A 16,854-nucleotide genomic window follows, 5' to 3' on the forward strand; every position below is an offset into this window, starting at 1 on the left:
GGGTAGAGTCCCGGAGAATTGGAAGTCAGGTATAATTATTCCCTTGTACAAAAGAAAAGGGGAAAAAGAAGTGTGTGGTAATCATAGGGGCATTTGTCTTCTTAGTATAATTGGAAAAGTGTATGGTAGGATACTTATTGACAGAGTTAGAGAAAGAACAGAGAAATTAGTTGGAGAAGAACAGGGAGACTTTAGGAAGGGAAGAGGTTGTGTAGATCAGATATTCATTCTTAGATCTTTAGTGGAAAAGTTTCTAGAGAAGAGAAAGAAGTTGTATGCGGCTTTCATGGATTTGGAGAAAGCATATGACAGGGTGGATAGACAAGGATTGTGGAAAGTATTAAGAATATATGGAGTAGATGGAAAGTTGTTGAATGCTGTGAAAAGTATGTATGATGGTGCGAAGGCTGCAGGGCGTGTGGATGGTGAACCAAGTGAATTTTTCTCTTTGGAGGTTGGATTGAAACAGGGATGTGTCATGTCTCCATGGTTGTTCAATCTGTTCATGGATGGGGTAATAAAAGAGGTACAAGGTAGGGTAGTGGATGTTGGAGTGGCCCTGGTGAGAGAGGATAGCGTTTGGAAACTTCCTGTACTGTTGTTTGCAGATGATACTGTGTTGTTGGGTGAAGACGAAGGGGAGCTGCAAGGCTTGGTGGATGAGTTTGGAAGAGTGTGCAAGAAACGGAATCTAAAGGTGAATGTAGGGAAGAGTAAAGTGATGGTCTTTGAGAGAGGTGAAGTCAGTAAATGTACAGCGAGGTTGGATGGTGAGGAATTGGAAAATGTGAGTACGTTTAAGTACTTGGGTAGTGTGATGAGTAAGGATGGAGGTTTGGAGGGTTAAGTGCTTGAAAGGGTACAGCAGGGAAGAAAGGTTGCTGGTTCTTTGAAAGCAGTGATAAGAAACAGGGCAGTGAGCATGGAAGTGAAAAAATTACTACATGACAGTATTGTGATACCCACTCTAACGTATGGAAGTGAAGCTTGGACATTGTTGGATGGACACAAGTCAAGAGTGAGAGCAGTGTAAATGAGTTATTTAAGAGGAGCCTGTGGAGTCACATGAAGAGACAGGCTGACGAATGAGGATATAAAGGAGCGTTGTGGTGTGGATGTGGATGTGATAGGAAGTGTTATGAGGAACATACTGAGGTGGTTTGGCCATGTGGAGAGGATGGAGGGTAAAAGACTGACGAAGAGAGTGTATGTGAGTGAGGTGGAGGGGGGAAGAGGGAGGGGGAGGCCGAGGATGAGATGGAGGGATGAGGTGGAGAGGTATATGAGAGAGGGGTGTGTGAGCTGGGAGCATGGCAGTGAAATGGCGGGGGATAGGACGACGTGGAGGCGATTTGTTTGTGGCCACCCCAAACGGGATTGAGGCGTCTGGCAATAGACAGATAGATAGATAGAAAATACGTAGATGGGTGAGTGACTATTAACTAATTGTGATGAGCATATAGACAGGCATCAAGTATCGCGGATATGCACTTTGTTTGCTCGAAAAATATCACTGTTTAAAAGTCATTAGTCCAACTCACAGACATGTTATCTGAGAGAGAGAGAGAGAGAGAGAGAGAGAGAGAGAGAGAGAGAGAGAGAGAGAGAGAGAACGCCCCAGTCTCTCTCTGCGCCGTTTCCCTTCATTTCCTATTCTACTTTATTCCTCCATCTTTGATTTCCGTCCCCCATTCTTCCAAGCATATCTGATGGTTCATTCATCTCTCTCTCTCTCTCCCTCTCCCTCTCTCTCTCTCTCTCTCTCTCTCTCTCTCTCTCTCTCTCTATATATATATATATATATATATATATATATATATATATATATATATACCATTCTAAGTTACCTTCCTTCACGTATTCTTCCAAGTAAAATTTCCATCTCTATCTCCATTCCCTCAGTCTTCTGTCAGATCAAAGCCGCCTAATTTCTAGTAATGGCTGTTTCCCCCCGCCACTTTCCGCCACCTGTCCTCATGTGCAGTTGGCCACATATGCGCCTGGGACAGCATCAGTGTCGAGATGAGGTCTGACATGACTGCATTTGACAGCCATCACGTATTCACATGTTTTTTGGTGGCGGTAACATAAATGAGGTTGACTGTCAAATATTAAACGAAGTGGACAAGTATCTGTGATGTATGGATGTCAAAAGGAAGTAACTGTGATGTATGGATATCAAAAGATAGTAACTGTGATGTAAAAATATCAAAAGGTAATAACTGTCATACATGGATGTCAACAGGAAGCAACAGTAATGCATGAATGTTAGAAGGAAGTAATTGTGATGCATGGATGTCAAAACGAAGTAACTGTGATGCATGGATGTCAAAAGGAGGCAACTGTGATGCCTGGATGTCAAGAGAAAGACTGTGTGTGTGTGTGTGTGTGTCCGGGCGGCACTGTAAACACCTGCTGGATACGGGCTCATATTTATCGCCAGTTTCTGGTTGTTTAATGGACCTGGACACATACACTGGTTGGTGTGCTGCGCATGAAAGTTGTCTGTGCATGCTGGTGAAGTTTGGCCGAGAGAATGGTGTTGGACTTTGTAGTTTTTGGTCCTGGAAAACTGGTATCTCTGGCCAACTCCACCCTGACCCGAAATCCCAGTTTCTGCGCATGCGCATTGTGAACTCCTGGACGTCACTGGGTTGCTTGGCAACGGAGACGCTACCTGTGAAGCGTACGCAGATTTTTCGGAAGGAAGGGGTCCCACTCACACTGGCTTTCACCATAAATTGCCATCTGCATACGTGATTGCTTTACACTATGGCAGCAAGACCGTTAGCAGAACTTCGTAAGTTGTCACAGCATCAGCTAAATGCAATAAGGAAGGAAGACCTGATACAAAGCATCCTTACTCAACCAAGGCATGGTGAGGGGGCAAGTGAGGAGGTAATGACTCGGATAGCTGACGTGATTAGTGAAGTAGCTGATTTAAAGAAGGCGCTGTTGTCTCCTGACAGTGGTATAAATAAGCAGATACGTGACCTTCAGCAACAAGTTAGCAAGCAAAGGGAAATCATAGCACAACAGCAACGTTTTCTGGAGGATGTAGACCGTAAGGCAAGAGAATGTAATCTGGTTCTGCTTGGCATTCCTGATGAACAAGAAAGTTTGGATGGCGCTACTTCGGATGATAATAAGATCCAGAGGGTGTGGTCGACGATTGGGTCATCTGTGAGCGTGAGAACATCAAGGAGGCTGGGTAAAATAGGAGGGCGGCGACGACCCATTTTAATCACCCTTTCATCGCGTGAGGACCGTGATGCAGTCCTCGAGAAAGCAAAGAAACTGAAAGAGGCAGGTGAGACGTTCAGGCGGATTTTTGTGAAGAAGGACACACATCCAGCCGTGAGGGAAGAGTGGAAACGGTTGAAAGACGTGGAGAAGAGAGAAAAAGAAAAACCTGAGAATGTAGGCTGTAACATATATATCAACTTTAAGGAACGTCAGTTATACAGAGATGGGGAAGTGATAGACAAATTTAACATCATGTGTTTTTAGTAAGACCACAGCAACAACTCACCAAAACCATCAACATATTAACTTGGAACATAAATGCTGTGCGAACCAAGCTGGAGAAGACTGAGGTGCAAAGATTGTTATTAAAGTTTGATGTTGTCAGCCTAAATGAGACAAAACACAACTGTCTGTGCATTTGCCAGGATTTGTGACGTTCAGGTGTGTGAATAATGTTTCAACTTATCGGGGAGGTACAGTTGTGTTGGTAAAAAATTATTTAGCAGGTTATGTAGAGAGCGTTGATTACGGAACACAGGATCAAGTATGGATGAAATTTATATGTATTCCTAATGTAATATTTGGGTTTTGTTATATTCCACCACATGATTCTGAGTATTTTTCTTACAATTCATTTGCCTCAATCCAAGAAAAGATTATTGATGGTGATTGCAGGTGTGTAATTATGGGCGATCTTAATTCCAGATTTGGTAAATATGTTCGGGAGTTACCTTCCCGTAGTGATATTCCTGATGCCTATATGTATTGCTACCCAGTTATACACGACACTATAAATGCCCCTAATGACAATGCTTATGTACTATCTACGATTTGCATAGACAAGATGTTGGTACTAAATAACCTAAAGACGACGACTAATCATTTTAAAGGTGATCTGACTTTTCGTAAAGGAGGTAGTTGGGTGTCAGAGTTGGATGTGTGTGTGGTATCGTGTGGATTGGTTGATGATATTAAGTCCTTGTGTGTGCATAATATGGAATGTTTGCCATCGGATCATGCTCCCGTTAGCATTGAGGTAAATATCTCAGTTACTAGTGTAGACTCCCTATACCGCCGTGCATGTCACCTTGGAGGTCATGCTGTCATAAAAGACTTTGTGGTTCCTTTGTGGTTGAGTTATATATATATTAGACTTGTGGACGAGCGGTTTTTATATCTTGGAGAGGTAAAGAATAGTATGGGACTATTTTTATTTGTCTTGGAAATATTAACAAGTCTCTCACACAGAGCGGAGTATAGAGTCCAGTCCCGCTAGCTATCTCTCTGTCTCGCTCTCTCTGTCTCTCTCTCTCTATCTGCCAAGCCCTTCTCCCTGCGACCTGCCTCTTGTATGGCTTGTCTCCTTCTCGACCTGCCTGTTCTGTGGCTAACCTCCTTCTGAGCTCTCTTTCCTAAATTCTGGTGTAGCAGGGATTGTATCACGTGTGTTCCTTGTGAGTGGAAAGTTCTAGAAGCCTGTGTGTGAGTATGTGTGTATGTGTGTGTATGGTCACTAGGCGCTGTCGTGTGCCTAATAAGCATTCCTTGAGTTAAGAGTGTGTAAGCATGTTTAGCATTGCTCGATTCTCGCAGACACAATACCTTCTCATCATCTGACTCCCTGCTTCTATCTGTCTCTCTATCTATCTATTTATCTATCTATCTATTACGATTTGCAATTATGATATGGAGTCCCAACATACTGCTCGGCCGCGCGAAAATGGCGTACCATCGACAGTTAATAGTCATAACATATTAATACATATTATATACACATTATAATGAACTTATAAGCTAATTAAGTGAAATACATAATATTGTAAAAGTAACATAATTGTATGAATATTGTACACATATAATATTCATAGTAAATAGTGATTATTCAGTAATATTACATTTTAAACAAGTTGTATACATATTTGAATAAATGCAATGGTTGTTGTATAACACTTTGTAAGACGTGCATGTACAACAGACGTACGCATATAGTTGTGCAATGGCAATACTGCTAGGTTACACATTACATATTTGGTTATCCTTTTAGTAATGTCTAATATTTCACCTAACTTGTATGATGATACTGGTAATACAGAATTGTGGTGTAGTTGTATGACTTATAACATTGTACTAACATTGTGGTACTACATAATTGTAATATTTTATGAATTGTTACAAAATATTGTGTTAATGCATAATTGTGTTGGCCTTATAACTGTAGTTACATTTTGTTAATGCAACTATTACATAAGTGTCTTGGCCTTATAATTGTAGTTAAAGTTACATAAAAGTTACATCTTGTTAATGCAACTGTTAATTGGCAAAGTGTAACATAATGCAATCGTTTGTCGTTACATAATTGTTACAAATCGTTGTAGTTACATAATTGTAGTTAAAGTTACATAAAAGTTACATCTTGTTAATGCAACTGTTACATAATTGGCAAAGTGTAACATAATGCAATCGTTTGTCGTTACATAATTGTTACATATCGTTTGTAGTTACATAATTGTAGTTAGAGTTACATAAAAGTTACATCTTGTTAATGTAACTGTTACATAAATGGTACATATTGTTTGTAGTTACATAATTGTAGCAAGTGTAACATAATGCAATCGTTTGTCGTTACATAAGTATAATATGGAGTTACATAATTGTAATAATTGCAGTCCTAACATATGCTGCGGTCGATGATAGTGATGATGTGTCATGCCACTTGCTTGTGGAGACAACAATTTGCTTTTTTGTTTGTAGTTTATGTGGTATTTTGACATATGTAGTAACACTTACACTTATTTTCATTTGTTTGTTATGTGATCTTACTCTATTTCTCTTTTTTCTTTCTTACTTTTTCTTTCTTTCTTTCTTTTCTTTTCTTTTTTTTTTTTTTGTATGTATTGATTTTCTATAGTTTGTTTTTCTTCGCTTGTGTACGCTTTCTGTATGTTGTTCATGGTTGCATAATTACTGGCTAATTTCCTTGGGATACTATTTTAAAGTTTAGTTTATATTGCACAGGTATTACTGAAAATGATATTATATAGTCCCATATTTTGTTATTTTATATAAAAAATATATACACTATATACAGTATTAACTATATACACTGACTTGTTGTTCACTTGTACCTATCGCGGGTAATATGTGTGTCAGCACTGTGTGGAAATCATTGTCTTCACGATTGTGTTGAAAATGTTCACTCTTGCTAACGTCATTTGTGTTGGCCTTTTTTTTTTTTTTCTAGTTTACCTTGTAACTTAATTTATATGTTTCCACTAGGTAGCTTTAATTAATAAATGTTTAATACAGTTCTCTTAATTGCTCACCGAGTAACTGTGATGGTATATTTTCTTTATTACTTTGTAGATGTAATAATGTATAGTTGTATGTATGAAACACGTATTTTATGCATGTATAAATGGTAACACTCGTTGGTAGTAAATAAATGTTATAATAAATGAATGAATATATACAGTGTAGAATATTTATTGTTGGTGATTATTTAGTGTTTGAGTTATGCAGATAACTGTAGTAAGTATGTGTATTTAAGCTGTAACTATACAACACGTTTTATATGTTTGTGCAGAAGCTTATTGTCTATCACTGTGTATTGTATAAATGAAGTAACTATGTAACTCACTAATTTTTACCGTGGTGGGAATGGTGTGAGTGGTGGTGGAAGTGGTGAGTTGACTGACATGGCGTCTTTTCAGCAAGCACGCATGATGACCTCGACTTCCCACACTGGCAGCTGTGGTGAGTGAATGAGTAGCGATGAGTAACTTGAGTGAAGACGGGTGAGTAAGATGCGTTATAAATGTGGCTCTGGTGTTTTGCTGCGTGTCTTGACCTCTGCGTCAGCGTAGGCGGGAGAGAGTGGTGGGGTTTTGTGTGCTTGTTGCTTTGGTCTTTCCTCTTCTTTACTTGCTTTGTTTTATGTTCTTCTTGTTGCTGCTTGAAGTTACGTGAAGATTATAGAGTTGTTTTGTAGACTTGTAGGCTATTTGCATTGTAGGCTGTATTTTGTAGGAATCACTGTAGAACTGAAGCTAATCTTGTAGAGTTTCGCCTGCTTTTGTAGACATTTGCTTTTGATTAGGAGACGATGTCCATAGATTCGCTGCTACCAAATGTCATTAAAAGACTTTGTGTCATAGAAGACTTTAAAAATACATGTTACTTTTACAATATTATGTATTTCACTTAATTAGCTTATAAGTTCATTATAATGTGTATATAATATGTATTAATATGTTATGACTATTAACTGTCGATGGTACGCCATTTTCGCGCGGCCGAGCAGTATGTTGGAACTCCATATTATAATTGCAAATCATAATAGATAGATAGATAAATAGATAGATAGAGAGACAGATAGAAGCAGGGAGTCAGATGATGAGAAGGTATTGTGTCTGCGAGAATCGAGCAATGCTAAACATGCTTACACACTCTTAACTCAAGGAATGCTTATTAGGCACACGACAGCGCCTAGTGACCATACACACACATACACACATACTCACACACAGGCTTCTAGAACTTTCCACTCACAAGGAACACACGTGATACAATCCCTGCTACACCAGAATTTAGGAAAGAGAGCTCAGAAGGAGGTTAGCCACAGAACAGGCAGGTCGAGAAGGAGACAAGCCATACAAGAGGCAGGTCGCAGGGAGAAGGGCTTGGCAGATAGAGAGAGAGACAGAGAGAGCGAGACAGAGAGATAGCTAGCGGGACTGGACTCTATACTCCGCTCTGTGTGAGAGACTTGTTAATATTTCCAAGACAAATAAAAATAGTCCCATACTATTCTTTACCTCTCCAAGATATAAAAACCGCTCGTCCACAAGTCTAATATATATATAACTCAACCACAAAGAAACCACAAAGTCTTTTATGACATTTTGCAATTATAATATGGAGTCCCAACAATGCATCGCTGTTAAATGTCAGGGAGAGTAGTTCGGTGGCTCGCAGTCCAATTAAGTTTTCAACAATAGATTTGGATATGTTTCGAAATAAAGTACAATTTCTTGATGTTCCCAATTGCGAGGATGAACATAATATAGATAATCTTGCTCATAATATTGCTGATGCTTTGTACAAATGTGCAAGAGCTAGCCAAAGCGCTGTGGGCGTTCTCGGTGGTGGTGGTGGTGATAGTAGCTTATCCCGCTGGGAGAGGCTGATGCAGGACAGGGATGATAGACGGGTGTGGCAGGCAATCAGTTGGAAGGGAGACTTAAATGATGAATTACAGGCTAATAATAGACCCTCTGATGAAGAATTTCGTGGCTACTATGAAGAGTTAATGAATATTGATATAGATAATCTTGATGAATGCCGACATAGCAATGTAACTATACCTGTGTTAGATAACCCCATCTCCCCTGCAGAGGTTAATGCACAAATTAGTAAGCTCAAAGCAGAAAAAGCTTGTGGGCCAGATGGCATTGCACCAAGGATTTTTAAGCTGTTGCCTGCCCAGTGGATAATGCTTATTGTTAATATGTTTAATGTGATATTCTCTAATGCACAATATCCTGCACTTTGGACTATGGCCAAGTTGATTTCTATTTTTAAGAAAGGGAATAGAAAGGATGTTAAGAATTATAGAGGCATAAGTATAATAGATAGCATCTCCAAACTCTATGATATGGTGTTGTGCTCCCGTTTGGAGATGTGGTTTAAGCCGTATCGTGAACAAGCAGGAGCACAAAGGGGTCGTGGCTGTGTGGAGCACATAGTGACATTACGTCTCCTAACAGATTTAGCTAGAAAGAAAACGAAAAAGTTATTTGTAACATTCGTTGATTTTAGTAAGGCTTATGACCGGGTACAAAGACATATTCTAATAAGAATTTTAAAGCGTCTTGGATGTGGTATGGTAATGTTGGGTGCTATTGGTGCTGTATATAATGTTACTGAGAGCATTATTGGTACTGCCATGTTTGCTGTCACACTGGGAGTTCGTCAGGGATCCCCTACATCTTGTTTGTTTTTTATATTATACGTGAACGATTTGATTAAACTGATAAAAGATCATTGTGGTGATGACGGATTCTTGAGGTGGCTACATATTTTAATGCAGAGGGATGATACTGTGCTGCTCTCCACTTCGCGCAGTGGGATGATTAATAAGTTGTCATTGATGATGCAATATTGCGATGAGTATGGTATGAAAGTGAATGGAGAAAAAACAAAATTTATTGTAATACATGGTACGCCTGAGGATAAGGAAGATTTGCGGGTAGAGGGTCTGGTGGTAGAACAGTGTACTCAGTATATGTCACTTGGTTCACCATTTACGGCTGACGGCTCAGTTTCGTCATCGGTCAGGGCTCACGCAGACGCCAAAATGACTCATGTCATCAAATTCATTTCATTTTTAAGGAAAAATAATGACATTCCTTTTTGTGTTAAGAAGCGTGTGTTTGATGCTTGTTTAGTGTCGGCTATTTTATATGGATGTGAGTCTTGGCTGGGTGCGGACCTGAGACCGGTTGTGAGGTTGTATAATTGGTCTTTAAAAAGTCTTTTAAATGTTAGGTTAACTACGTGTAATGACTTGTGTTATGTAGAATCTGGTTATCCTCAGTTACAGTCCTTAGTTAAATGCAAGCAAAGAAAGTTTTTTCGTAAGATGTGGAATGAGAGGCAAGGAATGGATGATGACCCATTAGTTTTAGCCATTAATACTGTTATGAACAATCAATACCAGACCCATACATACATTAACAATTTATTACATAATGAAAGGGATGATATAGCTGAAGGATTTCGGGACCTGAAGGCCATAATTTCCAACTCAGAGTCTTCCAAACGTAAAACATATATGGAAATAAACCCAGAAGTAAATGTCCATTCAGTATACAGAGAATAACTATGTAAGTGAACACTATCGCGTTGCTTTTACGCGGTTCCGAGTGTCAGCACATTCTCTAGCAATAGAGGTGGGCCGATGGAACAGAAGGGGACGTGGAAGGCTGCCAGTAGAGGAGAGGGTATGTGAGTGTGGTGAGATACAAAATGAGATTCATGTGGTACAAGAATGTGCTATGACGCAACACTTGAGAGACGTTTATAATTTTTCAACTATCACAGATATATTTTCTAATAGATATGATGATGTTCAAAGATGTACTATAATTTTCAAGATCTTGGATACTTATAAAGTATAAAACATAAATGTTTAAAGGAAGGAAGTAAATAGATAAAGCATATGTTATTCCTGGGTACATAAAGGTCACTGTTCATATTACTTTAAGTTAAGGAGTACGTGTTTTATATACTTTGAGCATTTGTGTCTTTGATTTTTCTTTGAAGTTGATATGAAATCCAGGGTGGGCGTTGTTTCTGATGTGAGAGCTTGTGTCATTATATTTACTTGGAGTTACAAAGGCATGTGTAGTCAGTGCTTTTCACTGTCGTGCCGCTGTGTTATCTAAGAATTCCCTTTAGGGTGTTGTAATTTGTTTTTAGTATTTCATTGTATTATTATATATGTACTTTTACTGGACCAATCTTTAAAATAATGTGTATGATCATTTGTAGCTGTGGTCAATAAAATTCTATCTATCTATCTGTGTGTGTGTGTGTGTGTGTGTGTGTGTGTGTGTGTGTGTGTGTGTGTGTGTGTGTGTGTGTGTGTGTGTGTGTGTGTGTGTGTGTGTGTGTGTGTGTGGTGAATTTTCAGCAAACGACACCGATGATGCTGATCCGTGGCCAGATAAATTCACCCGTGTTAGTTGCTACGAATTCGCTATACTGATTTTCAAAGCCCATGAGGAGAGAAGCAGGAAAGGCAGCGGGACTTCTGAGACCGACTTTTCTTCATTATATCCTCCTTCTATTGTTTGTTCTATCTCTCCTTCCACCTTCTATTCTTTGCTCTATCTCTCCTTCCACCTTCTATTCCTTGTTCTGTCTCTCCTTCCACTGTCTATTCCTTGCTCTATCTTTCTTTCAACCTTCTATTCCTTGCTCTATCTCTCCCTCCACCTTCTATTCTTTGCTGTGTCTCTCCATTCCACCTTCTATTCCTTGCTCTATCTCTCCGAACCTCTATTTTATCACCACTTCTTCCTGTCACTTTTATCTGACCTCCTCATGTACTCTTCCAGTTTATTATTCCATCTCAGTCTGTCCTTCCTTCATTTCTTACCAGTTCCTCAAAATCTCTTCATCATTATCACCACCACACCGTCCTTCCCCTCTGAGCTGCCCTCCCTCATACACTCTTCCAACATCTTCCACCTCATTATCCTTCCTTCATCAACATCTCGAAGTCTTCCATCTCCTTATCATGACTCCCTCACGCCACTCCAAGCCCCCTTCCTTCATGTACTGCTCTACTTTAACCTTCAATCTCAGTCTATATCTTCCTTCCCCAGTGTGTCTTTCAGTTATTCCATCCATCCCTGTTACTGCTTATCACTATAGTTCTTTCACGTTATGTACAGTATCTATCTATCGCCAGACGCCTTAATCCCGTAAGGGGTGGCCACAAACAAATCGCCTCCATGTCACCCTGTACATCGCCATTTCACTGCCCTGCTCCCAGCTCACACCCCGCTCTCTCATATACCTCTCCACTCAATCCCTCCACCTCATCCATGGCCTCCCCCTCCCTCTCCTCCCCTCCACCTCATTCACATACACTTTCCTCGTCAGTCTCTCGCTCTCCGTCCTCTCCACACGGCCAACCAACCCCAATATGTTTCGCCTAACGCTTCCTATCACATCCACATCCACACCACAACACTCCTTCGATTCCTCATTTGTCAGTCTGTCTCTTCATGTGACTCCACATGTTCCTCTCAAATAACTCATCTCCACTGCTCCCACTCTTGACTTGTGTCCCTCCAACAAGGTCTAAGCTTCACTTCCATACGGTAGAGTTGGTATCACAATACTGTCATGTAACTTTTTCACCTCTATGTTCACTTCCCTGTTTCTTATCACTGCTTTCAAAGAACCAGCGACCTTTCTTCCTTTTTGTACCCTTTCAAGTACTTCACCTTCTAAACTTCCATCCTTACTCATCACACTACCCAAATACTTAAACGCACTCACATTATCTATTACCTCCTCGTCCAACCTCACTGTACATTAAGTGGCTTCATTTCTCCCGAAGACCATAACATTTCTCATCCCTACATTCACCTTTAGATTCCGTTTCTTAAACACTCTCCCAAACTCATTCACCTAATCTTGGCCAAGAATTTCGTCCTTTTGCAGCTTATTTCTCGTAACGTAGTGGCTGTGAAGGCAGTACTATGGCTCTACGTGCTTTCCATAGCACTTCCGCGGGACCAGCACCATGGTCTAGTGTTAATCCATTACTCCAACTCAGCGTTCATGATGGAGAGATGACAGTTTTAGGTCATATTAAAGTAGAAAGGGTATAGTCTCTCCTGCCACTCCACGCAGGGCTCCCTTATCTACTCCCCACTATCCAACTTTTTCTCTTTCTCTTAATTTATTTAATGGATTAATGGGGATTGTCTGTGTCACTTCACAATGAGGGGATTCAAGTGATCTGAATAAAATTGGCTGGTTGAGGCGAAAGTTTAATAATAATACGAATAATGATAATAATAATAATAATAATAATAATAATAGTAATAATAATAATAATAAATAAAAATAATAATAGTAATAAATAATTTTCATCATCATCAGCAGCAGCACCATCGCAACCATCATCATCATCATCATCATCATCATCATTCAGACCTCCTCTCCTCTTTTAAGGATGAAAATAAAACTACGAAATAATAATAACAACAACAACAACACTACTCGTACTGTAGCTACTACAATCACTACTACTACTACTACTACTACTACTGTTACTACTACTACTACTACTACTACTACTACTACTACTGCTACTACTACTACTACTACTAGTACCGCTACTACTACTACTACTACTACTACCACCAGTACCGCTACTACTACTACTACTACTACTACTACTAATAATAATAATAATAATAATAATAATAACAACCACCAACAACAACAAAAACAACAACAACACCAGCCATACACATCCTCGTTCAGCAGGGTTAATTGAAATAGGTCAAAGGTCAAAATTAAAAGTTGTTGACATATTTCAACCCAGTTCAACAAAGGAGACTATCACCCAGGTCAGAGGTCAGGGTCAAAGGTCAAGGGTTGGTTTTATGGAGGATGAGGGTGTGGAAAAATGGCTTTGTGTGTCAGGGCAGTTTTTCATATATCAAAAAGACGATTGAAATTTTATAGTCTCCCCCCGGTCTCTCTCTCTCTCTCTCTCTCTCTCTCTCTCTCTCTCTCTCTCTCTGTGTTTGTCTGTCTGTCTCATCTCTCTTTCTCTCGGTTTCGGTCAGCTTTCTCATTGTCTCGATCTCCTGTGTGTGTGTGTGTGTGTGTGTGTGTGTGTGTGTGTGTGTGTGTGTGTGTGTGTGTGTGTGTGTGTGTGTTGGGATAGTGAAGAGACGGAAGACCATCTAAAGAGAAGAGGGAAGGGGAAAGGAAAGAAGGGGAAGGGGAAGGAGAGGGGAAGGGGAAAGAGAGGGGAAGAGGAAGGAGAGGGGAAGGGGAAGGAGGAATAGGGAAGAAAGGGGAGGAGGGGTTGGAGAGAGCGAGAGGGAAGGGTAGGGAGAAGGAAAGGAGGAAGGAAAAAAAGGGAGGAGATGAGGGGAAAATGAAGAGGGGGAGGAGGAAAGGAGAGAAAGGGGATCAGGGAGGGAATGGGGTGGGCAGGAAGGTTTAGGGTGCGATGGGTTGGAGAAGAGGAAGGGTGGAGGGGAAGTAGGAGAGAGAAATGGGATGGGTAGAGAGGATGGAAGGGCAGAGAAGGGAGAAAGAAGAGAGGGGAGGGAGGGGATAGTGAGGAGGACGAGGTAGGGAGTGGGAGAGAGGAGGGAAAAGGGATAGGGAAGGGGAAGGAAGGAAGAAAGGAGGGAAGAAAGGAGATGGAGAGAAGGGGGAACGAAAGAGGCTAAGGAAAGGAGAGAAGAGGGAGGTGGGGAATGGGTGGGGGAGGAAGGTGGGGGAAGAGATGGGGGAAGACTTTATAGAAAGGGAGAGGCTGCGCCTTTGAGGCATAATGAGGGTGCACATATTAAAAGAGAGAGAGAGAGAGAGAGAGAGAGAGAGAGAGAGAGGCTTTGGAGAGTAAACAGTTTGATTTATTGTTATTATTGTTGACGAAATGAATGTGTATGCAGCGACGAAGCGCCTTAAATAAACGGAATATGAATGTGTATGAAGTGAATGCGTATGGGATCAGTGAATGTGAATGAACATGTATATAAAATCAATGAATATGTATGCTGGAAGGAAACACGACAAGTCAAAAGAAAATGAAAATGTATGAAGTGAATGTGTATGAAATCAACGTATGTGTATGAATATGAGTGAAAATGTGTACGAAATCAATGACTATGTATGTGTATGCTGGAATGAAGCACGGTAAGGCAACGGAAAATGAATGTGTATGGATCTGTAGGAGGTGAATGTGTATGAAAGAAAAGAATGTGTATGATTGTGTATGAAGTGAATGTGTGTGAAATCAATGCATGTGTAGGACTGTGTATGAAAATGTACATAAAGGGAATGAATGTGAATAAATGTGTGCGAAATTGTATATAAAATCAGTGAATGTGTGAATGTGTATGAAAATTTATTTGAAATCAGTGAATGTGTGAATGTGTATGAAAATTTATTTGAAATCAGTGAATGTGTGAATGTGTATGAAAATGTACATAAAATCAATGAATCTATGAATGTATATGAAAATGTACCTAAAATCAATGAACGTGTATGTATGTGTATGAAAATGTACATAAAATCAACGAATGTGTATGTATGTGTATGAAAATGTACATAAAATCAACGAATGTGTATGTATGTGTATGAAAATGTACATAAAATCAACGAATGTGTATGTATGTGTAAGAAAATGTACATAAAATCAATGAATGTGTATGTATGTGTATGAAAATGTACATAAAATCAATGAATGTGTATGAGTATGTATTCTAGTACAGTATGTGGGAAGGAAGCGCCATAAGCCAAAGGAAAATGAATGTGTATAAAGTGAGTGCGTATGAAAGCAATGAATTTGTGCGAATGTGTGTGAAAGAGTGCATAAAATCAGTGTATGTGTATGAATGTGTATGCTGGAAGGAAGCACCATAAGTAAACGGAAAATGACTATGTATAAAGTGAATGTGTATGAAATTAATGAATGTGTGTGAAGACGTGTACGGAAACAGGGAATGTGTATGGTTGTGTATGTATAAGACTGTATTTAAAGTCAATGAAATCGACGAAGATGTGAGAATGTGTATGGAGCTGAATGTGTATGAACATGTATGTGAAGCGAATGTGTATGAAAAGTATATAAAATAAATGAATGAATGTGTATGAAATCATTTTTATTATGCGAGGAAGAAGGAACCCCAAGAAAAAAAAAAATCAAGATCCATTCATTTCGAGATGCCTGGATACATTGCGTTTGAAAGACTGGAGGTCATAGGAAGTAGGAAATACAGACAGAGGGAGACAGTTCCAGAGTTGACCTGTTGCATAAATGAAGACCTGGGAGTAACTGTTAACTCTTGCATTAGAGAGGTGGACAGAAAAGGGATGAGAGTTTGTTGCTAGACAGATGCTACGCGCCCTTCGTAGAGGTGGAGGGATGCAAGCAGACAGTTCGGAGGAGCAGTGACCATTGAAGTAGCGATAGAAAAGAGATAAAGAGGCAACAGTGCGGCGAAGAGACAGAGGTAGAAGGGAGCCAGTAAGAGGAAGAGAGTTGATGAGACGAATAGCCTTTGACTCCACCCTATTGAGAAGAGCTGTATGTGGGGAGCCTCCCCACACATGAGAGTTGTACTCTAAACAGGGGCGAATAAAACCCGTGTATAAAGTCAACAACTGTGCAGGGGTGTTTGTGTGTGAAAATATGTACGATATCAGTGAATGTGTGTAGATGTGTATGAAGTGAATCTCTGTGAATGTGAATGAAACCAATTCAGTGTATGGATGTGTATGCTGGAAGGAAGGACGATAAGTCAAAGGAAAATGAATGTGTATGAAGTGAATGAGTATGATATCAATGAATGCGTATGGAGATTTACATAAAATCAATGAATGTGTATAAATCTACCTGTACATGCTGGGTGGAAAGGAGATTAGATAAGGGAAAAGCTGATATCTATTTCACCCAGGATAACTAGAGCTGGTAGGATATTCGGGGCAGCCATACTTTAAATGGCTTCTGTAATTCCTTTCTCATGGCGATTTATATTGCTTATTACCCGCCCCCGCCACGTAGGGGCTCGGGGACGGGTATTGTTTTCACTAGGTTTGTCTGTATGTCTGATAACAACTTTACTCGAAAACTAGTGCTGCGATTTGACTAAAATTACATAGATGATGGGCTATGACGTTCTGATCATCTGATTAAATTTTAAGACAAATTGGGTCAAGGTCCAGGCTGTAGGCCCAAAAAATGTATAATGCAAAAATCATTTTTTCGCCATGACTCCTTTCAGATTCGTCATATCAACATGAAACCAAAACCTAAAGGTGTATCTTACAAATCTACAC

At 39.9% G+C, this 16,854-nt stretch overlaps 1 protein-coding gene across 1 annotated transcript; it reads left to right on the top strand.

The window, feature by feature from the left end:
• The first annotated feature begins 2,772 nt into the window (after positions 1-2,772).
• LOC145418708 (uncharacterized) lies at positions 2,773-3,510 on the top strand. The gene has a single exon (XM_080287047.1). The coding sequence runs from the start codon at positions 2,773-2,775 to the stop codon at positions 3,508-3,510; it is 738 nt and encodes a 245-aa protein (XP_080143173.1).
• Positions 3,511-16,854: the final 13,344 nt, after the last annotated feature.

The sequence above is a fragment of the Coenobita brevimanus genome, chromosome 116 (genome assembly GCF_032717465.1).
Source record: "Coenobita brevimanus isolate Jiangsu-jjx chromosome 116, ASM3271746v2, whole genome shotgun sequence".
NCBI classification, from domain to species: Eukaryota; Metazoa; Arthropoda; class Malacostraca; order Decapoda; family Coenobitidae; genus Coenobita; species Coenobita brevimanus.